A 23919-nucleotide genomic window follows, 5' to 3' on the forward strand; every position below is an offset into this window, starting at 1 on the left:
TGGCATAAATCGGTAGTTCAGAACCGTTATCACCTCCTGTTATTCTTCATGAGCAGGGCCATTAGACTTCAACATGAAATCCACGGTTTTTTGAAAGGGAAGAATGTTGGTCGCTTGTGACTGCTTCAATGAGTCAACAGCCTTCTCCGTGTCTTGAAAAGGCGGTTTGGACACTCACAGGTCAATTTCTACCCTGATCGGATCATCCCGCCGACATACCCTGAACTGTTAATGCCTCTCATCGCTGAGGACAGGATGCTGAATCACGGCAAAGCCAACGAAATAAACAAGGGCAGACATTAAACCCTAGGCAGGTATTCATGGCATTGCAATGCGAATGCCACTTGCAAAGTTGCAGTGCATTAAAAGTCACCGTCCACCTCATATCAGTCGCATCGCAGCAGTTGAACACGCCCTCGTGGCCGAGTTAATCTCCATACTTAAATATTTTTTTCAATACTTTATACCGTCTAGTTTGGGACACTGAGAGTCGGTTGTTAAAAACAGCGAATCGGCCGACCGGCCGGGCAGTAGGAAATGCACCTGACTTGTTACCGACCTGTCACCGAGTCGGTCGACCAACTAAAAATAATGGGACATTTTGTTGCCGGGCTGCATTGAAACCTAGGAAAGATACTAGCGTGCCGTAGAGTATGGCAATGAGTCTTTACAGAAACGTTTCCTTGTGTTGTGTGACGGAATTTACTACCATGGAGGCATAATATCTATGTATGGAGACCTCATATTATGTTTTGTGTAGTGTGCTGCATTTTTTCGTCTTTGCCGTCACCAAAATTTCCTGTCCGAAAACATTTTTGGCACCAGGCTTTGCGTGAACATATGCAATTTTGTATCCAATCTTATCTACCAAGTTGGCGGGTTTTACCACTCTTAGGTGCCGAATTATGGCGAGGTTACGGCCGTAGTGCTATGCAGTTGTTAGTAACGAAATTACATCTACGGCTATAACACTCAACGGGGCCTAACACTCGGGCCTATAACACTTAGGGGCCTTGCGTGGCTGGAACTCGCAGGACCTGAGAGCGAATTTTATATGCATGGGTGTAAACATGCCCCCGAAACTGCGTGGGGGTGTCTTCGGATTGGACAAGTCAAATTGAAATCCAGGCTACAGAGCTGCTCAGCCATGCATGGCTGCAAAAAGTTTATTTGAACGAGGTCAGGTCATATCCATTCGCTTGTTGTCGAAAACGTGCTACCTTATCCGTGTAAAAAGCTGAAGAGCACGGTTCCCAGATTTCGATGCACTGGCGATGCATAGGGACCGTTAGCACCGTTAACCGGACCGTTAGCACAGACGAGAAGGAGAGTGAGCAATGACACAGGTAATTGTAGGCCAATGTGTGCAGACGGCCACGACCTTGTGTGCGTCAAGCTTAGACTCTCCAGTTTTGGGGATCTTGTGTGGGATTGGTGCCATATATCGACAAACTCAGCAGATAAGAACGGCAAGCCATCTGCAGATTGTAGGTGACTGCACCGTACACAAATAACCAAGTAAGCTTAACACTATCCGACCCACATGTGCTTCAGAACTCAAGCAAACTGATATATTCTATTCTACTCGGTGACGAAAGGTTTTTGCAAAACCGGCTTAAATTTGCATTCGCTTCATTCGCGTTTCATAAGTTCCTGGCAAGTTATTTCCGTCCCCAGACAGGATCAAAATCATTAAAGCGACAAAGAACCATTCTCTGATCTGCGACCGGCACATCTCCGCGGTTGTGAACCGCTACTATCTCAGTCTGGGGCATGATCATCACCTGATATCTCAGCCGAGTCCAAAAGATAACTTTCGTGGCCTGGGTCGTGTCGTTCGTGTGGGCTGAGATTTCGGGTCCCTGAATGACCCTCTGCTGCTGGTGGCGGTACGGTCGTTGCGCATCCCTCGCACCGCTGTTTTCTTTTTTTCTTCTTTTTTCAATCAACATGGTGTGATTTGAAAGCTCGTTGGCAGAGGGCGGCAGAATCGGCCACAATTATGCAGGGGAAGGTCGTCGAATAGTCGTTGGTCTTAACAGTAGCATGTCTACTGGTGTGAATGACGTCAGTACATTTGAACGTTAGTGACTGGCGTAACAGGCGGGAAGACCGTTTACCGAGAAGCGCATTGGTTTAAGTCGAACCAGTACGCCACCATAGACCATGTGATATTCTGCTTCCCAAAGCCAAACTGCGCTTCAAAAAGACACTGCTTAACGTCATAGGGAAGAAATCAAAGCCATAGCACAACGCCTTGTTAAATGCAAGTGATTATGGTCTTATGTTTGTATATATTTTTTTTCTCAAAACGGGGTGTTTGAAGTTTCTAACATTCATTACACAAACAGCTTGTCGAATTATTGTATTGCAAACACGTATCGAACGTACACGGTGGAAAAGCAAGGAAAATGAAAATATTTCTTCCGTAGCGGTGAGCAGACACTCCTATGAGGTTTTTCTTCCCGACTAACTCCGACATTCATGCCCCGGAAGGCTGCTGGCTGGGGCGATGTCGGTTTGAAGTATGCACTGCCTTTGTCGGTGCAAAGCACGTGGTTTGTAGGGTAGCTTCGACCCTGAGATAATACCACCAAGCACGTCGCTCACTTTCAGAAGTCGTCAAGCTGGTCAAACTGGCTGTCGTCAGGCCGGGCGCTTCGAGACGATGGATGCTGCATTGAAATCGCTGGCAAATAAAATTGAGCTGGAATTGCCCGGTCGAAAAGAGAAATCAGACCTTCGGAGCAAGCAATGCTGGACAAAAATGGTCCCAAAGGTAGCTCTGTGAAACAGACGGTGAGGTATGCACATGAGAGTTGGTATCCCGTCACAAACCAAGCTTCGGAAGTCTCTGTCGAAGCCGGCAAACTCAGCTGTACCATGATCTCAAAGGTGCTGAATCGGCCACGCCAGGATCGCAAACGAAAAGCACCAATGTGGTTATGCTGCACGCACCAGGTGACTGCGTGTGGCATGGCGTTGACACTCAACCGTGCTGAGATGCCATTGCTGTTGGTCTTGACTGACGGATACTTTCTGATACAGAACCTTGACGGGCACTTCCGCGAAGGCCAAGCCTACAGAGCGAATAGTGAAAAGTTATTTCATTCGCCCCCCCCCCCCCTCTCCCCTATGGATTATTCATCAGACTTTTATATGTCTTAACTGCAGCAGAGTTAAGTGTCCTCGACTTAAACGGATACTTCGGTTGCGGCCGAACTACATGGGACCCCCGCTCTTTGGTGATGCCTTTTGGGAAAACCTGCTGGTATGGTTCGATTTTCTGACAGACATTTTAAGCCGTGTGTCAATCTTTCTCATGAAGTTTTACTAATATGAAACGAAAATTAAAGGCTCTTTCAATCAGTTGTAACGACGCAAAATTTGTAGCCGGAATAAAGCCTGTTGCCAGGTCGCTATGCCGTCCCGTGCTTGGGTTTGCCCGTTACTCGCGATCGCTCTGACATCTACCGGCGTCGGCCCCGAAGTAGCACTGCCGTCCTATGGGGACGGCTCGGCGACGTGGAGCGGGGGAATGAATAGTTCCATACTTTCAATAGTGGGAAACGGGAGTGGGCATCGAAAAGACCCAAACTCGACTTATTCTGGCGTTTAATGTTTTACTAGAGTCAACTTATCTTGATAAGTGTCTTCATTTGTTCTATTAGCGCGCTTCACATATGTGATCATTGCCTTGGGCACTCCTGTGTGCATGGGCGGTGCGATGCAAGTAAGGATACAAAACAGCTGTCCCAGTGTCTGAGTGTTGGGACCGAGAATAACCTCGGCGTTAGGAAACGCTAGGACCGCTCGCGCTGTCACATTGCTGACATATGGATGATTCGCCATGGCTTGTCCGGATCTGTGTCGGGACCAAATATTTACAGGCGGCTTTTGCGCCGCAGCGGTGAAATGTCGCTTTTTATGTCGTGCGATCTGTAGAATATCGGTTTATAGCACATTTTGGGTCGGAACTGTTTTTCGGGGGGGGGGGGGATTGACGCAAGTGAGGGAACATCTTAGCAAATGTGGAAATAGTCAATGTTAATTTCAATTCATTTCACCCATCGCCATAACACACAGAACATAAGACATAGAACATACAATATTCTCAAAAAGTGAGGGCGTAGTCTACGTGGTAGGAGTTAGCATTTCTGAAAGCGTTTAGGAGGAAGGGGGCTTGGCCCAAAAGTTGACCTAACACACCCGCAATACGTGATTCCTCGCCAAGTTTTAGCCACTCTGATTAACGTCCGAAATATTTTCTAAGTAGCATTCTGTTTGTCAAGTGAAAAACTCGGTTTGCTGCGAAGAAAGCTACCTATTTCACTCTTTAATTGCATATGCGATTACATCGCATTTGCACCTGCACGCCCATTACAACCGTTGTAAAGCTGCAATTATTTTAAAAGCTCAGAATGGGTTGTAATCCACAGCAAGACATAAAGTAAAACGGCCTAACATGAGCAACGATATAGGTCTCTTGCATCGTCCATCGAATCTGGTCGGGGGGGGGGGGGGCAATGAACGATTTTAATTAGAACGACATGGCCTGACACTCGTGGACGAGAGACTGGCGTCAATATTTTGTGAACGCGGATATACATGTATATATATATATATATATATATATATATATATATATATATATATATCTCTCTCTCTCTCTCTCTCTCTCTCTCTCTCTCTCTCTCTCTCTCTCTCTCTCTCTCTCTCTCTATCTCTCTCTCTCTCTTCTCTCTCTCTCTCTCTCTCTCTCTCTCTGTGTGTACACACACACACACACACACACACACATATATATATATATATATATATATATATATATATATATATATATATATATATATATAGGAGTGCAGCCAAACTTGTAAAACCTTCGCAGAAAGCATGTTGATTACTGAAAGGATAGATAATGCAAAGACTGGTCGCCTTTGTGACTGCCGCAGAAGAGCGCGTCCAGCGCTTTGCCACAAGTTGAAAGTGTCCTCCCGAGAAGTGGAATTTTTGTGAATATAAAGGAGGCCACGCTCAGTAGAATGCAAGAAAGCTCCAGCACGCCTATCCTCAAGCTGCCAGCGTTGTCGGCGGCAGGATGCCTCTGACGCTACATATGGCTAGTAGCCTGAGTTTGGCATGGAACCAGGAACAAACACTTCACCATTTGAATTGGGCGATTCATTGTTAAAACACACCCTTACATCGTCGCTCATAGTTGAGCCTTTTTCTTTCAAACTGACAACTGCACACAATCCATGTGGCAAACTCGCCGGCACCATATGATCGCAATCGCCTTTGATCGCCGGGCTTTGAAAAAGATACGCGAAATCAAATCTTTGTCAACCCTGGTTAGTAATTACAGGTTTTCATTGAAAAACAAAACAAAAATTGATTGCTAGCATTACAGTGTATCTGGTGCATCTAACAGCCCATATAAATTTGTAATACGGCGACAGGGTTTTAAGTGTTTGACACCTCTCTAGCTCCCTTCACTCATCCATTCCTGGAGAGTACAAACCATGCACTTTGTCCAAGCTTAAAAAAACGAATACTGTATCCCACGCGTCTTAGTCCTGTTACGCAGACTTCGGCGACCGATTCCATTGCAAAAAGCCCGGTCACAAAGACCCAAATGAAAGCCTTGCACACGACTTGCAACTGGCAGTAGCAGCCCCTTCATTGTAAGTACAAATAGGTAGCTGGTCAGCGCCGTTCATGATATCCATTTGATGGCCAAACCTGTTTGTGGTGTTCTTGCATTTCAGACGAGCCTGAACTGAAATGGAAAACCAAATTGCACATAGTTTGAACTTATTTAAGCGAAAATACAGTTCATATTTTTATTTGGTCCACCTTTGGAGCGAACATAAGATATTCGAATCCTGGACTTCAATTAAGAATAACACTAAATTTAAAAAAAATCCCTCTATACCTAAACATGCTCCAGTTGGGCTGATGAGGCCTTTTTGTTGGTTGGCTGCCAATTATTTAGTGATAACAGCGTTGTGAGTAAAAAAAAATGTTTGGAAGCCAACAAATTGTCCTGACATTAAGTCCGAAATCGTGATATGAATCTTTTGACGCATGTCGCAAAATGACGTACATGCAACATACATACAAACAGGGCAGAAATGCTTCTTTGGGTGCCTATTGAGACAGATGGAAGGCCCCTACCCTCTCCGGTTCAGGCGTGACCAGTAAAAGTAACCAACCGCATACTAGTGATGCGTCAAGGATGCGTAAAGCTGTTACGCTGCAGATCAAGTTGTAAGCTGGGCAAACTGAAAGGATGCTTAAATTTGGAAGGCCATCTGGTACTTTCATACGGAACCCCACCTCACTGCATAGGTGTTTTCTCAGTAAATTTGTCAGCATGGGGACATCTTTAATACTATCTACCACCAGTCTGGTCAGAACCCGCAAGCTAATGGAAAGTTGAATACTTTTTATACACGAGGGGTGGGAAGCGACCGGACCGCCATCGGGGAGCAGGGGCCATTCGAGGACCTGAAATGCCAGCGCGCCGACGACATGACCGAGGCCGCGAAATTGACCTTTTGCACTTGGCTGAGGTAACAGGCAGCGACACGTCCCAGACTGAGGTAGCGGCGGCTCACAACTGCGGAGACGCGCCGGTCGCAGGTCAGTGAATGACCCTTTGTCACTTCGGTGATTTTGATCCTGTCTGGGGACTGAAATAAATTGCCAGAAAACCTAAGGCAAATGAATGAAGCGAATGAAAAAAGTTATCCCATTGAATGAGAAACCTACCATTCTTGACATATTTTGTGTACCTACCTTCGTTTCCTTAACTTTAAAAACTTCAGGAGAACATGTCTTGGCCTGATCTAAATGTTGCAATAAAACGCATATCAGCATTTGGAACTGACAAAGCATATAATGGAACTGACATGGCAAGCCAAGATATGCCCTTCTCATGCCAGCGTTATTAAAAAGGGATGCGATTTGGTACCAAATCTGAAATGCACAAAAACTGTGAGAAACGGGCACAAACCCGATACATACTAAATAACCCAAACGCAAACGCCGGGTCTGACAAGATATCATGAAATGTTACTTCAGAAGGGATGCGAAAGTTGCAGCCGATATTGTGAATAGCGAGCCCCTCCCTCCCCCCCCCCCCCCCGTCCCCCCGTCCCTCCACTCCGATTGTATCGCCAGATTAATTAATGTTTACCATGGGTGTCCGCTATTTCCAAAATCCTTTCCTTGCCCGATATTTTCTCACTTTGGCCGAATGCAGGGGGGTCTCATAGCAGCATTGGATGGGGGGGGGGGGGGCTGAGGTCGGCACCGGTGGTGGGAGCGGGCCGTTCCGAAAGTACGTAAAATTTACATAAAGTACAGATAAATTAATTGTCCCTCCCCTCCCGTTTCGTCGCCCATAGTTCGTTGGCGACCCTAGTTATATTCGCATATGGAAGAACACGCCGCCCGGATGGAGCACGGGTCCAGGAGCACCTATGATCCAGTTTTCACTTCTAGAAATCTGGAGGTCAGGTTGCATACACCATACATAGAAGCTCACGAACAGCATCACCACATGTGGATGTTGCTGTTGCGGGGAGCATCATGCAACATGATGCCGATTATGTGATGCTTTAGTGCTTGATTATTCCATGTGAGCTGAGCGTGTTGTAGGTGTAATTGAGTATGGTTAGCAGAATATGGTGGTTATCTTAGTTTTAGCAGAGTATAACAGACCTTTATCACCGGACCAGGCTGTCACTATCCATAGGTCACTAGCATTATCAGCCTGGTTATTTTGCATGTTGCATGATCAACGAGTGCTATGCAAATGATCAGAAAGGTTTCTTTAACGATTTCGAACAATTCACAGGCATTGTGATTTGTTAGGGGCTGTTTTACGGTTGTGGACATACAACAGTGCCAACCTAAATCCATTTCTAAAGCCCTCTCCGGACAACTTCAGCCATGTACGCCATACAGCCAGCTGCTGAACTTCCGTGATCGCTACAGGAATCCGAATGACCGGTTACGGGTCTGACAGCGCCGGGTCAGGCACGGGTCAGACAAGGTAAGAGAGGGAGAAGTCTGACCGTGAACTGAGACCATTCGCCACGCTTGCCCTACACACAGGTAACTTTTCCGTGCGTCGTTTTATTACGAAGGGTGAGTGAAGATTGCGCTTCAGCTTTGTTTGTTATTAATAAACGTCAAGAGGAAAGCTTGGCACACGGTACCCAGAGCGCCTGTTGGAAAATGATTCATACCATGTCTTTGTTCGAAAGCCATCATCTAAAAACGTGACTCACGTTTTCCCGCGAACAGTAGACCGTAATCAATACCATACACAATTGGCCATTTTATTAAAGGACACATAACAATCACCACCAAATGATAGTTCAGTGTGACACCGTACAGGACCAGGCATAACTTAAACACGGCACACCGCTTGCCGGCGGGTGACGCCTCTACGCAGGCGGCGCTGTACAACGGCGGACGGCACAGCAGTGAGCTCCGTTCTGAGTATGCCCGACATCTCGTATCGTACACTATGACAAACCCGAACACTCCCTGCACATTCACTCCGACCTTCACTCTCCTCCGGCGATCCACACCGACCTCCGCTCTCCTCCGGCGATCCACTCCGACCTCCACTCTCCACCAGCGGCGGCGTGGCTCGACCGACCAGCGCGGGACGCCGCCGGTGAGCACACGACGCCCGGCGCCCGCCCCTCTGCGTATCACAGATGTCCGACGCCGGCTACGCACGCATGTTGTCCAAGATCCAGTTGAGGTACTCGCTGACCCGCGTGTACACGCCGGGCACGTCGGCCGTGCCGCAGCGCGAGACACCGAACGAGACGACGCCGATGAGGCGGTAGGGCGGCCCGAACCGATCGATGCCCATCAGGGGGCCGCCTGAGTCGCCCGCGCACGAGTCGCGGCCCCTCTCCGCGCCAGCGCAGATCTGCTTCGGCCCAATCCGCGCTTGCTGCCGCCGGAACACGGCCGCGCACCGCTGGTTGCTGACCACCGGCACGCGCAGTTCCATCAGCACGTTGCTGGAGTCGCCGACTGCGGGACACGAGCGATCAGACGCGCCTTACGGGCCAAGCAGTGGTGACAGCAGTGACACACAGGGCTGACGGCTGTGACACACAGCAGTGATACGCAACATTGACAGCTGTGACGCGCAGCAGTGATGGCTGTGACGCACAGCCAGCTGTGACACGCAGCAGTGACAGCTGTGACACACAGCAGTGACAGCTGTGACACACAGCGGTGACAGCTGTGACACACAGCGGTGACAGCTGTGACACACAGCAGTGACAGCTGTGACACACAACAGTGACAGCTGTGACACACAACGGTGACGGCGAGCACACGCGGCACGACGGAAGCGGCCGCCGTGTCGGTTCAAATGGACTTCAGCCATCAGTTTGAGGTTTTGATGGCACACATTTCGGAGGAACACCAGGCTGGTTGCCTTCGCGTCGCGCAAAGACAGAGGCTCTCAGCTCCCACGCCCAGGTGGAGCAAAATGTCATGACGCATTGCAGCCTCACCCCAGCATGCACCTGTTACGAAGGAACCCGAAAGAGAGCAGAAAGGGCAATGATGGACAGAGAAAACGAAACAAAAACCGGCACGTAGATAAAACTCGTTCAAAACTTTAGTCCACGTGAGGTGACCGGCCTCATGACCGATGTCCGGACACCACAAGTCCCTGCGCGCTGCCGTACTCACAGGCCTCGGTGAGTCCAAAGCCGGCCACCCACATATTGCTGCCGGTGTAGTCCCGGGTGCGCGCCTCTCCGAACGGCAGGCAGATGGGGCTGACACCAGCTGTCGGCGGCGACGACACGGTCAGACACGCCCGGCGGCGATGGCACATTTCGACGCGCCGGCGGCGATGACGCATGCAGACGCGCTGCGCCGCCGGCCGGCCTTGGTGGAGCCGGGGGCTCTGAGCAGCGCGGTGACTCGCCACTGAACTCGGCTGACCTTGGTAACCACGCAGGCATTCTCTGCTCAGCAGCAGGCGCTGTGTTGCGGTATTGTCCGTCGTTACGAGAGTGCAAGTGGTTCTGCACTCGTGTGATGCTGCGACCAATCACATTAACGTGGGGAAGTGGATTTAAGCGCAGGCGGACTGCGTGACCAGACCGTGTTTGGTGGCATTTAACACGTGGCTGTGTTTTGTGCCGCCGCAGCCAGACCAGACTGTGGGGAACTTGAAAGCTGCTGTATGCTTATTTTGGTAACTTGGGATGTTGCAGACGGCATTTGCAGCATGGGAATACAGATTGCATCAAGGGTTTCACAAATTCCTTCAAAAAGTACGCCCACTTTGGAGACAACAGAAGCTCTTGTGCAGTTATTCTGGGAAATGCAAAGTTTGCGCACCTCAACATCATCTTTCGGCAGCGCACAACGTGCACAGGCCGGCGCAAATGCACCGTCCAACGTATTATTAACATCGTGTCGAAACTACCAGCACACCAGCTATGCAAATGGAACGTGGTTTCAGCGGCAAAATGAGTCCGTCTTCACTGTCTCAATGACAGTGCCATACTCGACGTGTCAAAATTTGCTCGTGCTAACAAACGTGACTAGGTGGTTCACAGCTGCCAGGCAACGACCAGAGCCGTCCAACCATGTCCCTAATCCGCGGGGCCATTCGCGTCAACGCCTCAGGCCATGACCCTGATGTGGTGTGCGACCTGACCGCCTCGCCAGACCGGATCCGGGAGGCGTGTGATGAAACACCACGGACCCAGACCATGACACCGCAAAGCTCGCATTCCGAAGGACGGGAGCCCATGGGCAGAATTTCAGACAGAGCCTGGACGCTGAGCCAGGCGCGCGTCTCGCGGCGCGTCGTTCACGTCTCGGGGCCCCTGACGTTTAAAAAATCTTACAGCTAAATCGAACGACAACCTCCTTGCTGCTTTGATCATACCGGACGAGGTTGTATCAAGTGTGCTCGTTTGCCAAGGTATGAAGAGTGAGTGAGAAAGGGCCAGGGCCGTCTGACATCGTGGATTACCCCTGTCTGCCACCTTATAAAGACGATTGTCCTGTGAACTGCCTCTGAAAAACGTCTTCCACCAAAGTGTTCGGAGAGGCCGACCAGATCAACCGGATAGCGCAGTTTGCATCTGGCACTGCTACCAATCAAAGAGCCTGGCATGGCCACGCTTCCTGAAATACTCCACCGCCGGCGTTCGCTGACACTCCCGTAGTTCCCGCGTGCTCACCATTTTTGGACACGGGTCTGTCCAGTCGCAGTAGGGCGATATCGTTCCAATACCGGTTGGGCTTGCTGTAATCTGGGTGGGGGAGCACCTCCACGGGCGTGAAGTCTTGCTCGCGTTCGGAGCAACTTTTCAAGCCATCTCTCTGAAACGGTCGGCTCGGGTCAGCTCGGCTGAGGCTAGAGGTGAGTTTGGGTCAAATGGCGATATGGTCAGCCGGCATGAAGTGGAGGAAGCACACGTTGTTGCCAGTGTGACTCAGATGTCTAACCAACGGCGCAACACGTCTGCATAATGAATACGAAATAGTTAAAATGAACTTATTTACACACACATTTCGTGCACAGAAAGAACAAGTACAGAAATTCGCTGGGTTCGACACATGTTTTACGGACAGGAATGAAACGCTTCGCTGGTGGTATAGTACACTGTTTCTAATGCACGTACTTCATGCACTTTGCTAGCAAGCTACAGCACAATTGATATCCGTTTAGAAAAAAAAACACATGCACTGCACTTCAATTAGGGTTAATGCCATTGTGCAGCTCGCTTGGTCTGCGGTGATTTGACCTCGGCTTAGGACTGATCTCTCATCGGTCCTCTCACCGGCCCTCACAGGCCCTGACATTGGAGGCATCCTGAGGAAATTCTCACCACAAGCCTCGACCTACAAACGCTGGCAGGGTACAGGCGGGTCACGCAGCACCTAGCGGCGGGCGGACGCTACCGAGCATAGTCCGCTGGTGCTAGGACGCCAGTGAACGTCTCTTGCACGCGCTAATTTCGGCATAGTCGCGAATGCATGAGCCCTGGACGCATCTCGCAAGCTGAGCATAAACAACACGTAACGAGATGAGCTGCTCTGTACGTAAACCCCGAAAACGCAGCAACGCTAAGCTCTTACGCCAAACGCGACCAGGATCGGTCATCAGCGGATGCATAGTCTGGTGGACGACCTCTGCTGTCCGAGGAGGCAGTGTCCGGCAAGCGCCCGCGTTGACCAGGACGGATAGCGTCGCGTGGCCCCCAAGCGCATGCCAACGGCACCGGCAGCAGCAAGTCACACCATGCATCGCTGCAGCAGCTGCTTACCTCTTGGCAGTCGGGGCTGGTGATCAGATTGTGCTCCCCCAGACGGACAGTGCTGAGCCGGTAGTCGGACGGCAGGTTCGTGACGCAGTGGGCCGCCGTCACCACGTACCAGTCGTTGATGAGGGTTCCGCCGCAGTTGAACTCAGTGTCGCCCGTGCCCACCACTGTGGAACACAACCCCGGTGCCGTCAGACAGGCAGTCGCGCTGCTGTTTTCCCGTGAACCCCAGACGCGGCGCTTACGCTGTTTGCCGAAGCAATGCATCAATTACCCTTCCCAAACGGACATCTGCCAGCTGAGCTCCCTGAGTCGTTCGCAGACCGACCAACGTCCTGCTCCACCACAGCCGGCCTTCTGGACTCCGGCAGAGTACCGGCAGCCGACACCGCCGGCCGACTGTGGCCTGGCCAGGGCGTCCGGGGCCGGTGCACTCACCCTCGTAGCCGAGGACCGCCAGCCAGGGGTACTCTCCGATGTCCGCCTGCTCGCCGCCCACGATGCGGTCGTGGATGTTGATGCCGCAGAAGTTGTCTGTGGGCAGCAGGCGGCGGTTCGGGTGCTGCTCAGGCTCCCGGTTGTCTCCAGAGGGTGCCGGCGGCGGGGTAGGCTGCTGGGTCGGCTGCTGGGTGGGACGCCGGGTGGGTCGCTGCGTTGGACGCTGGATGGGCACCGCTGTTTGGTCTGGCGTATCGAACGCGCAGCAGACCAGCGGTATGCCTTGCTGAAATGGCGAAGCAACGTGAGTGGAATGTACTTCTTTCATGAACTAGGCAACCCAAATAAATCGGTGGGCAGCACGTGGGAAAAATGCATGAAACAACGCATTCCTGCGTTATTGTCTAAAGCTAAAAACGCTGCAGGCGCAATGGAGTTTTCTCCTCGTCGCACACCGCGCTCGGCGGCCACCTCCGGGCGGACTAAGCGTAGCCTCACATCACCACGTCCCCCCCATCCCCTCCCCCTCTCCCATGTCCCGTGCACCCGCTGGCCCGTGTGCGCCGGCCTCGCTCGCTCCCTGCGCTGTCCATTACCGGCGGCTGGCAGAGACTCTTGCGCAGGTTGCTGATGTCGCCGGTGGTCGGGTTATTGGAGACGATCTGCAGCCAGGCCGGGCAGTCGCGCAGCGTGCTGCAGCGGCCAGGCCGTTTGGCGTAGTCCTTACAGGTGGCCGGCAGCACCTGCGGCTCGGTGCCGAACACGATCGCTGCCGGACGAGACGAGCGAGGTCACGGGACGGCACGAGCGAGGTCACGGGGCGGCACGAGCAAGGTCACGGAACGGGACAAGCGAGGTCACGGGACGAGACGAGCGAAATCACGGGACGAGACGAGCAAGGTTACGGAACGAAAAGAGCGAGGTCACGGGACGGGACGAGCGGGGTCACGGGACGAGATGAGCGAGGCCATCCACGTGGCATCGTCGCGTCAGTGACCTCAATGAGCAAATATTATGATGTGGTTGCGGGCTTTAGAGCTTAGGACGCTGAATTTGACGGATTACCAGATGGCCGACGCTGTGGTGTGGAGAAAAGAAGCTGAGCTGGTGATCTCGGGACCCGGGGTGCGGGGTACGGGTTCCAGAGCGTGTGCGCTGTTTGGCCCCGACTGATGTGGAGAGTTGAACTGACAACCGGCCAACGAGGTCCGAACCAGACTCAAGGCGAAGGTGCCTCCCATGTTTGTTGCGCGGTCAGGCGAAAGGTCAAACGGAAAATTCCCATTGCATTAAGCAGCACGATCTAGTTGGGGATTAAGGCTAAGTGAAACGAGCCGCGCTCAGGCACTCTGAACCCAACGCCTCCCATGCAAACCATCCATAATTAATGCATTTGAAAATATTAAAAAAGAACCTTATGGACGTGTTGTGTCGTAGAAATTTGAGCCTTAACACGTTTAGAGCATAACCATTGTCCAGCACACCGTATGCCCTCCCCTACCCCCAGCACACGTAAGTGTCCGTGTAGACAGCATTCCACAATCTCGCGCCGGCTTTAGGGTTGAAACCAGGCCAGCCATCCGGGTCAAGATCCCTCGAACACGCGATAAAGGCTGTGAGGAGCGCATCAGCCGGGTCCCGGCTAGACGCCGTGTAGGCGCCCGGCGCCCTGTGACGAGCTGAGGTTTGATCGCCACCTCGTGGGACGGCCCGCTCGGACCGTCTGGCTCCGTCTTCGCGACGGGAAAGGACGCTCGGTTCGGACGCGAGGGACCTCAACTGCGTCGGGCTTAGTGTGCTCGTTCCCGTGCCGACGGACAGTTTCAGTCACATGGGTGGAGTGCGGAGATAAAGGCTGGAATCGGGTAATCAGCAAGCCGTTCTGCTGAGGATGAGGCATCGTGCTTTACCAACACGCAGTGTGCGATGTATACTGAACAGCGCAGTCTGCAAACGCGGAGGCGCTTAGTGGCTGTCTTGTTCGCGTGCTTGTCCAGAGCACGTGTGTTGAGAGGCGGGCAGGGTGTTTGTAACTCAGGAGCGTTCGATAGCTTACCTTGTCTTTTCGTGCGCTGTTCGGCTCCACACGCAGCCGCCAAGCACGCAAGAATCACAGCTTGCAGCCGCATCTTGGGACAGTCTGAAAGAAGGCAATACATTTGATGCTGATGATCTTATCTTGGAAATCGATTCATAACGAAACCGAATCCAAAATTAACGGTTTTTCACATCGTACAAAAGAGTCTTTTTGGTCTTTGGTTTGGTATTTTAGCATGCATTTTATTTTAGTATTTTGGCAGGTCGTGCAGATCTGACAATGTAATGCAATCTGGTATCTCATTTTAAACTCAATGCGATTGTGGAATATCTAGTCGTAAAACCCTCATACATATAGCGTTAGCAAAATGCCATTCATGGGGATAACTGCTCGTCTCTTGTCCTCTGCATGACGTCGCTTATTGTTTTAGAGTTAGAAAGCTTCAAAAAGATTAAAAGGCATCGTAAGAGCAAGAACACCGCCATGCTTAAGTAAGAGCAGCTCGTAGGCACATGCCGCGCTGGCGCGAGAAGATTAGGGAACTCCGGGCGGGTTTTCGCGGGTAACTGCAGCACTCTTGTGCAGCCTAGCACTCGGTGACGACATCACAGAACAAGCACCGAACCACGAGCGCCGGCGTCAACCGAGCGTTACGTTGACGTCATCATACCAAAACGCCGTCAGCCTGCAGTCATCAAACCGTGCAGGATCGCGGCAGGAAAAAACACGCGCACGTGCCCGGATGCGTGGATGCGCATTGTGCCCGACTGATTGCATGGTGGTGCTTACAGACAACACGTGGCAGCACGCTTCGTTGGAAGCGTTTCCGAGGTGGAGACGTGTGACGACAGGGTCCCTCGGCAATTATAGCTTAAGAGAGGCACGTGTAGGCAAACAAAGATAAGCCTGCAGCTTCAAAAGCATAGCGCTCGGTCATGAAGCCACAGCATTGCGTGAACAAAACGCCGAAACAGAATGTTTGGGTAAAGTCGTGGTGCAAACAAGACTTCTGGCTAGTGCACGCCAGAGCGGAATAAAAACACCCACGCTTGAAGCTTCATGACAAATTTGAATGGAAGCGGACAGAAGCGACTGTTTCCTGGAAAAAGGCACACCATTTCGTTTCACCGCATGCAATTTCATGGACTGGCTTTCAGTGGCGATTCTACTGGAAATTTCAGAGACTTAACTGTTCTTTGAAAAGGAGCGGCCGTATCGCCTAAGTCGTATTCATCAAAGGGCAATCTCCCTGAGTCTGACTCGCTGACGGCGGCGCTCTTTCTACAATCCACAGTCAGTCTTTTTCACTTCCTGCAGTCACGGCAGCCTGCCCGCCCCCGCGTCGTTTTTAGCGCCACCAAGCACCAACAAAGGTGTCGGAAACACCAGGCCCAAATGCAAAGCCGGTTATCCGCCGCGCGGACGAAGGTCAGCTAACGCCGACAGGCACCCTGCCGACCCCGCAGTCCGGAAGCTGCCGGGTGCGGGTCAGACAGGCGGGGCGCGTGCAGGTCCGTTCCGCGCCAAAACATGTGCGGCCTCCACGCGGAAAGTGATAGCATCTGGCAATAGCTCAAAATCTCCGACGTGAACTGTGACGTCACAAAGCGGCACCGCGGAATGCGGGCAAGCCGTTACCCTGTGCTGGGCCTTTCACGGCCAGCAGTCAGTCTGTTTACACGGATGTTTCTGAACTGTCCAGTTTCATGACATTCTTACAGAGGAAAATGTCCGTCAATGCAGATATAGAGGCAAAGAAATGAGTGCAGACAGGTGAAACTTTTAGAGAAAGACAATGACTCGTAAGACGCACTGACATTCGGCTACCATTCAGGTGCTATCAGTACGATGTGAGGTAGCAAGCGCAAAGAACAGTGTTTCACCGCTCATCTATTTATCCTGTGTATAAAAAAATGTTTAGATGGTACTGATTTTCCAAATAATCACCATTCTGGAACAAATAAGAGCATCCAGAAAAGCTGAAGTATAAGCATGACCACAACTGAGGCCACTGGGACCGAATTCCAGCAACCTTACGCTAAACAAGACTATGTTGGTGCATTGCCCTTAGGGAATAGCATAAAGACAGATAAGTTAGGGGTAAAAGCAGTTATCGTTGTACTTTTGTTGCGTCCATACGCTTGGGAACCGGATTCACGGTCGTCCCACTTTTTGTGAAAAGTTTAACACTAATGCGATGATAATGCAAGGTAGGAATCCGCTTCGAAAAGGACCGGGCTCCTTGCCCGTAAGCTGGAATTTATGGTTGCACCAAACGGCTGGGAATAACACGAGTGTGGAAATGACAGTGGCAGAATAGTATGAAAGAAGCCGAAGGTGAATTACGGAAGTAACATATCGGGAAGAAATTGATTACATTTAAAATGACATACAACCATACATAAAGTGATGGCCAGCTGAACTATCTCGTCCAAATGTGCGCCACTGGCTAGATATCAGTCAGCTCGCTCACCTGCAAAATTTACCGCATCAACACGTATGCTCAGCAGGGACAGACGTATTGCTGGCGACGGCACACTCCAGCAGCGCAGACGACTGGCACACAGCCGCTCACCTTCTCTCGATCGGTGATCTGCGAACGCTGCAGCCGAGGCACTCCAAACCACCCGCGTGCGCTGTGAGGCCCGTCTGCCTGCGACTACTGAAGACGGGTGCCGACCGGTCGCTATAATACGCCGGCCAGCCGCCTCCGGTCGGTCCGGCGTGACGTAGGGGCGAGGAAAACCCCGCCGTACGGCCTCTGACACCGGCACAGCGGGCCCGGCGGCGGCCGGCACGCGGGTACAGCCGCTGGCAGGTTTCTGAAGACGGCGACTGAGGTGTATGGGCCCAGGGAGCAGGCGGGAACGGTACGGCACGCGCCTCCAGTGGAGGGTATGTAGGAGTGAGGCCGGGAATTCCGGACGGCATCCCTGGAAAGTTTGCCGCGGCTGTCCGGCTGTTCTTGAAAGTGGCGGTCGGAGAGGTGGGGACCTTGACCCAGATGGCCGACGCACCGCAACACGGTTTGCGTCCAGTCTTCTGCAGCCCGCCGCGCTTCCGGCGGAATGTCACGACGAGCCATCGGAATCTGAAAGAAGTGTCATGGTCAAAACGCAGATGGCTTTGGCAGATAGCTATCCGCTCTCAGCAGCCGGCACGAGAAGCCACGAAGAGGTCTCGTGGTCGCAACCTCTCCGTACAGCAGATCGGCTGTTTCCAAACCCATCACAACAGCACGGTACCCAAGCTATCAAGCCAGACGATCAGCGTCCTCTGTTTTCTTAGCAATCGGTGTTGGTATGGGGTTGTTCTACTGACTGCAAAGCTGTCTCTGGGTGTAATATCTGAGTGTGCTGTGTGTTCGGTGTTGGATGTCTTTTGGTGTTAATTGCCTTTCGTGAATGACTATTTTAGCATCAGAGAACTCCATTCTAAAACGCAGGGTGTACACACGATTCCACAGAGAGGAAATCGAATCGAAATTCCCATTAAACAGCCATAAACAGCATCCAACTTGCGCTATCCAGACCAGCACAGCCTGAGATATTTCGCGAATGCGCTCGCCTGGAGTTGACTGCATTTTCTCTTCCTCTGAAAAGTACGAAATGAAAAGGCTTAAGTTGTATTTGTGTTGAAACTTTGTCATGCCTAGGTTCTCTGGATGCAAAAGGGTGGAACCATCTGCGCAGTGATCATACGTACTACGCATGCTTGGGTGAACGTTTCTTATGCATCATTAAATGCTCGCTAAGGTGGAACATTGCCTTGAACTGCCCGGTCCGAGTTCAAACCCGAATTGATCGTGAGATCCGTGATAAAATCTGATTCACCTGTACTGAAGTGAGCTAATCCGAGTCTAAGCTCATTTCAAAGCTTTGTGTTCGAGCTAGATCTCTAGACCGGTCGGACCGAGGCCCCATACCCTGCTTGTGTCGGCGCTGTCGTCAGCGCACTAAAACGGCATTAATGACCATGATGTCTTCAAATGTGCAATAGAAACAACACATAGGTGATCCAAAACTAACACAAATGTGGGTTTACAGGTTATGACCGTGCCAGAGAACCCCGAGATTCCATGTTGATTCTCATTATTTTACCTGACACCATATCCGCTGCGGCATCCGAGATATTGTAAATTGGTAGGAGGGATGCGGAAAGATACCCAATTCGTGCACGGGGGGAGGGCTTTTCTGGGGATCGCGTCCGAATGCCGTCTTAAGCGCACGTTGCATGCTGGAGACGCAACCTTTAAACCTGTCAACTCGTCGCTAAATCCGACTCGACAAGAATTCGCGAGCTGACTGGGTTATAGGCCTTATTTGGGCAGCTTGCGGTGGTTAAAGATTTTAGCAAGCAAAACCATGCATTTTTACTAGCGTATAGACTTAAACCTTTCACAAATTCAGAGTGCCCTGACATACGTCTACAGTAATGAGAACAATCGATCTTTGATTTTATAGCAAGGGTTCTAATGACAAAAAGCACATGAAGTGGCCTATAGACCACTTCAGGGTATCAGGGTACAGGGTAATCAGGGTACGCGAATTGAACAATAGCATGCACATGAGACCGGAAAGTCAAGAAAAAAAGAAAATTTTCATACCTGGGACTGACGTCATTGACTAGTAGTTAAGTGGATCACATACACAAGTACAGCAATATGGGGGTGAGGTGCACTTCAATTTTCATATTCCATACACAAATCATACCTCAGAAGCAGTATCAGTATCATCATCCATGACCTAGAAACCGCGTTGTTTTCATTGCTCCAGACCCGCTCACTGGCCAGTGCAGCCTGCACGTGCTTGTGTATCGCATGCGCAAGGAGCAGTTTTTAAAATGTGAAAGTGGAAATGTATAACTTGTCGATTTATGTCGGCACTTTTCCGTATGTACAAGAACATGTCATTTGCGAGCGCGATATTGGGAGCTCTTGCGTATAATGAGTGTCACCATCACTGCCGCCATCATTAAATTCCAACGCATTGTTCTGTTTGCTTTCGCTATCTCTTCCGTTATCTGTACACAAGTCTGCCCAAAATTTTATTTCAGCATGTGACGTCACTGAAACGTTTGACATAGATCCGAACATTGCAGTAGGTGAAGGGCAAACGGATGTCTATGTGAAGGATAAACGGATGTCTTAGAGATACTTTGCTCAGTGTTTCTTTCCGTAAAAATATCGTTTTTGCATTTCACAACATCTCACAGTTTTTGGGTATTATTCATGCAAATAACACCACATACGTAGTGGCACAAACAAGGTTCTTGGATAAAATGCTGTTGCAATCCTTGCGCGTCGCATCACAAATGGCGTGATGACGGTCATTCTGAGATCAAGCATGAATCGGGCAAGAGGAAGATGTGGATCATTTCAAAGCCGCATCAAGGTGCTTATTCTTTGTTATTTCATGATGTTTTAGCCTATGCACAACAAGCATAATAAAAGGCTGATTTCTTTCTTGAGTATGAGTTACGACATTACGGCTATTATGGCGCACTGGAATGCTGTGAGGTAGCCAGCTTAAACTATTTGTGCTCGGGTACAGTGTATTCAGCTGAGAACACCACGCATAATTTGAAATATCCACGAATTCTTTACTCTCTGTCAGTGCTAAGCCATCAGCTGATGCGTGTAACTGTAGAGGACCTAGCCTAATCTTTACTGAGGAGGTATAGAGGTAAAATTGCTGGTGTATTTTGGCGAGGTACCATACCAGAATCTACCCTCTCCCTTTTCATATGAAGTTGGAAATTGGCATCACAGAGTTTGAAATGTAATTTGGGGCTGAAGAAATTCCGTAATTCGGGCAGGTGCCTTTATCACTGCTCTCTAAGCAACACCACTGGTGCAAGGAAAACAGTGTTGTGCGCTGAATTACAATGACATGGCATGTCATGCGAGTTTCCATGTATAGCACTAAAATTAAGAACCAAAACAAATTACAAATGACACTTAACGCGATACTTACGGGTTAACGCCAGGCCAACATGGCAGCATGGCAGACTTTTGCAGGTTACATCCCTAGTGGGCCGGAGAGGGCGGAGCTGACATTTTGCGAAAAGTTGCGTCTCTAAGGTAAACCCCTACAACTTCCTACTATTGCGGAGAGAGAAAATCAAGAAACTGTTCGTGACACATAACACATTTTTGCGCAAGCGTTCCAAAACATCCCGTCCCAAGGGGAAAACAAGACAGACTTTCCACATGTCACGGTTAGCATACTTTTCTGCCTGCGTAAAGTCGTCAGTTGTTGAAAGAGCATTGTATCACTGGTCTTATAGTCAGGACACTTCAAGGATGAAATATTTATGCAAGCTTACACAGCGTGGGTGCGCAAAATGCAAGTTTTCACCTATCCAGAGCTGTGTCAGGGAAGACAAGACATATTAAAGATCGTTATTTTCAAATGAACTTGGTAAATTACAACGTCTAGAATACAACTACTGAATCCTACGACAAAGAGGTAAACACAATAGCGCTCGCAATACTTGTGTGTGCCGTTGTTGATAAATGTCTTGATGTCTACGTCTCTGAATGTAGTTTATAGATATTAGTTTATAGATAACCTGCGCCACCCGTGATGTTTTCACATCTTTGCGCTCCAACGTTGAAGGCAACATTGAACGCCACACTCCAAAACTCCGCTGTTTGCGGTAAAAATGTGATGCCTAACCAAGGCCCATGTACGAAACAGAATCATGGGGCCAGTGCTGTGAGTATGCACCGTTACTTATGTGTATTGCAGTATGATGCATCGTTTATTTATAACTTCCAGAAGCTCTAACGAAAAACAGAGGAAACAACTGGTTCCATCGTGTGTCTCCATAAAATGCCTACTTTTGAAAAGCCGGCAGTGGGTACTGATTAGGTGGCAACAGTAATACGAGTTCTAGGAGAGGTGCCCATCTCATTTGCGGTGCCGCCTTGCCCAGTCTTCCACTGCTGTTATTTAAGTGCGGCTGTATTCGAAATCAAGACTCTGTCAATGTACGCAGTTCCATCTGCGTGGTCTGTACTTCATAGGACACCAACGACATGCTTTTAAGTGGTTAACGTGGGAATCATACACTATGTGCCGAACCGTAATAAACCCCTCTCATGGTCTTGCGTTTGACAGCCGTTTAAGAAAGAATGCTCTCTTCGCGTAAAGCCCTACACCGCCCGAATATTTCGCAGTTTTCGACCCCCTGGAGATCGTGTGGACCTGTTTACCTTTTTACCCCCCCCCCCCCCTCGGAAGCTTATCGTCAGTTAAGAGTTATTTAAGTGGCAAGCAAATTTCGCTTTCATCTGCCCATGTCATATAGCACGTTTACATCTGCCAGAACTTAATCATCATAAATCATACTTGAAAAATATTCTCTTAACTTCAAAACCATCTGACGATTTCAGGATCAGATGGCACCTGTAATCATAACATTGTTCATCGATATGAAACGACAAGTTGTCTTCTTTCATATAAAATACATGTGATGACAACAAAGATGAAGGCCAAGGTACGAGATGAAGCTATATATTTATCACAAATGGCCCTGCACACCATCTAATTCTGCCATTGACCTGTGCGCTTACAATTCATAGATTCAACATAATTGTTCAAGATGTGATATCTGATATCAATTTACAAAATCTGACACAGCCATCGAAATAATCGTAGTTCCAGATTACTGAATTGGTCGCTTGGCAGATCTATAAGATTTAGCAGCCCGACGTAAAAGTGTCCACAAGTCGGAAGACACTTTGCTTCGACCCCCCCCCCCCCCCCATCCCCGACAGTCGCCATTCAACCCATTCAAACACGAACAGCACTTGGAACAGCAGGGTTAGGGATGTCCCACGGCAACCCGCAAACCGCCACGTAATATGACATCATGCTATCGATAAAACCCACAGCTTTGCAGTGGCTCAGCAAGCCTGCGTCATTTCGTGTGGAAGGAAGTTCCCTTACGCAGCGCGCCCTATCGCACGCGGTCGGCGCGGTTGATCTCGCATGGACTCTGCCTGATGTGAACTACGATGAGTAATGATCTGACAGCAGTGTGTACGCGGAACTGATGAGTTATCACCGGACAGTGGTGCGCCAGCAATCCTTGAGTACTAGCCTCTGAGTTGCGTAGTTTTCATTCATGTTAAGATGTCAAAAAGACTTGAAGAAGTTCAATGGCTGCAATGTGCGTGTCAGTTCAGATAAGCCCCAGTGTCATGCTCAGTTGTTGAGTTGCAGTCCAGGCGACTGCTTTCCAACAGAGATGAAATTCCTCCCGAGGATGGGCTGCACTCGGTGAGCATGATCGCGTTTCGTGCAATGTGCTGCATGCATGGCGTTTTACCACCCCGGATAAATAGCCGCACTTCTTGGGACATGACACACGCCTAGATTAACCAAAACGCGAGAGTTGCCGTGTTATTTCCGAGCGGGTGCGTCCCAAAAGAACGCTGTGGAAAACCAGACGCTGGAAACCCGATGAAGTGTTGAGTTCTGTGAGAAAACCGCATACTTATGGGAGGCAAATGCTGCCAATTGCAGCAGCATTCAGGCACGCGTAGCCGATTGGTCACAAAATTGGAAATACTCGTGCTTAGTCAAGAATGCCGGGAGTTGGCCTTCATCGCTATTATTTCATAGTGTAATTGGCTACATTGGCACGAAAGATCTCCTGTTGCTCTCTGGAGCGCGCGAGGAAGGTAACAGCAGCAATGTAGCTGGGCATAAAGATGTAAGGACATCAGGCCAGCGAGGAGCCACAAGGGCCCATGGGGGTTGACCTACCTCAGGCTCCACACACATCCTCGACATTAATCTTACCACTTGACTTGACCGAATTTAGCTGTAAATGAGATACTTAGACAGGTAGAGCTTGTCCAAACGATAGCTGGCGTCGCTGCGGACAGATTTGTATCATTCTGTGCAGCAATCTGGTTACCAGGGACTCAGTTTTGCAGACCCATTTAGATGAGTCTCCTGGACGGCCAATCCAGGCCACACATCCAATTTTGTTTTTGTCGGACTGAGGTAACCATGTTTTGTGATTTGCAGAAAGCTGAATGTCCTTTCCTAGTTTTATTCCTCGCGTGATTGCGAGATTTCCCCGTGAGCA

At 50.1% G+C, this 23919-nt stretch overlaps 1 protein-coding gene across 1 annotated transcript; it reads right to left on the minus strand.

Annotated features, from left to right (window-relative positions):
- Positions 1-8337: 8337 nt before the first annotated feature.
- LOC119109454 (phenoloxidase-activating factor 3) lies at positions 8338-17436 on the minus strand. The gene is made up of 8 exons (XM_037233081.1): positions 17390-17436; positions 14833-14916; positions 13373-13545; positions 12777-13062; positions 12342-12505; positions 11253-11394; positions 9739-9837; positions 8338-9066 (listed from the first exon to the last, which is right to left on the minus strand). The coding sequence occupies exons 2-8, from the start codon at positions 14903-14905 to the stop codon at positions 8753-8755; spliced, it is 1251 nt and encodes a 416-aa protein (XP_037088976.1). The 5' UTR covers positions 14906-14916; positions 17390-17436; the 3' UTR covers positions 8338-8752.
- Positions 17437-23919: the final 6483 nt, after the last annotated feature.

The sequence above is a fragment of the Pollicipes pollicipes genome, unplaced genomic scaffold (assembly GCF_011947565.3).
Source record: "Pollicipes pollicipes isolate AB1234 unplaced genomic scaffold, Ppol_2.1 Scaffold_2555;HRSCAF=2994_pilon_pilon_pilon, whole genome shotgun sequence".
NCBI classification, from domain to species: Eukaryota; Metazoa; Arthropoda; class Thecostraca; order Pollicipedomorpha; family Pollicipedidae; genus Pollicipes; species Pollicipes pollicipes.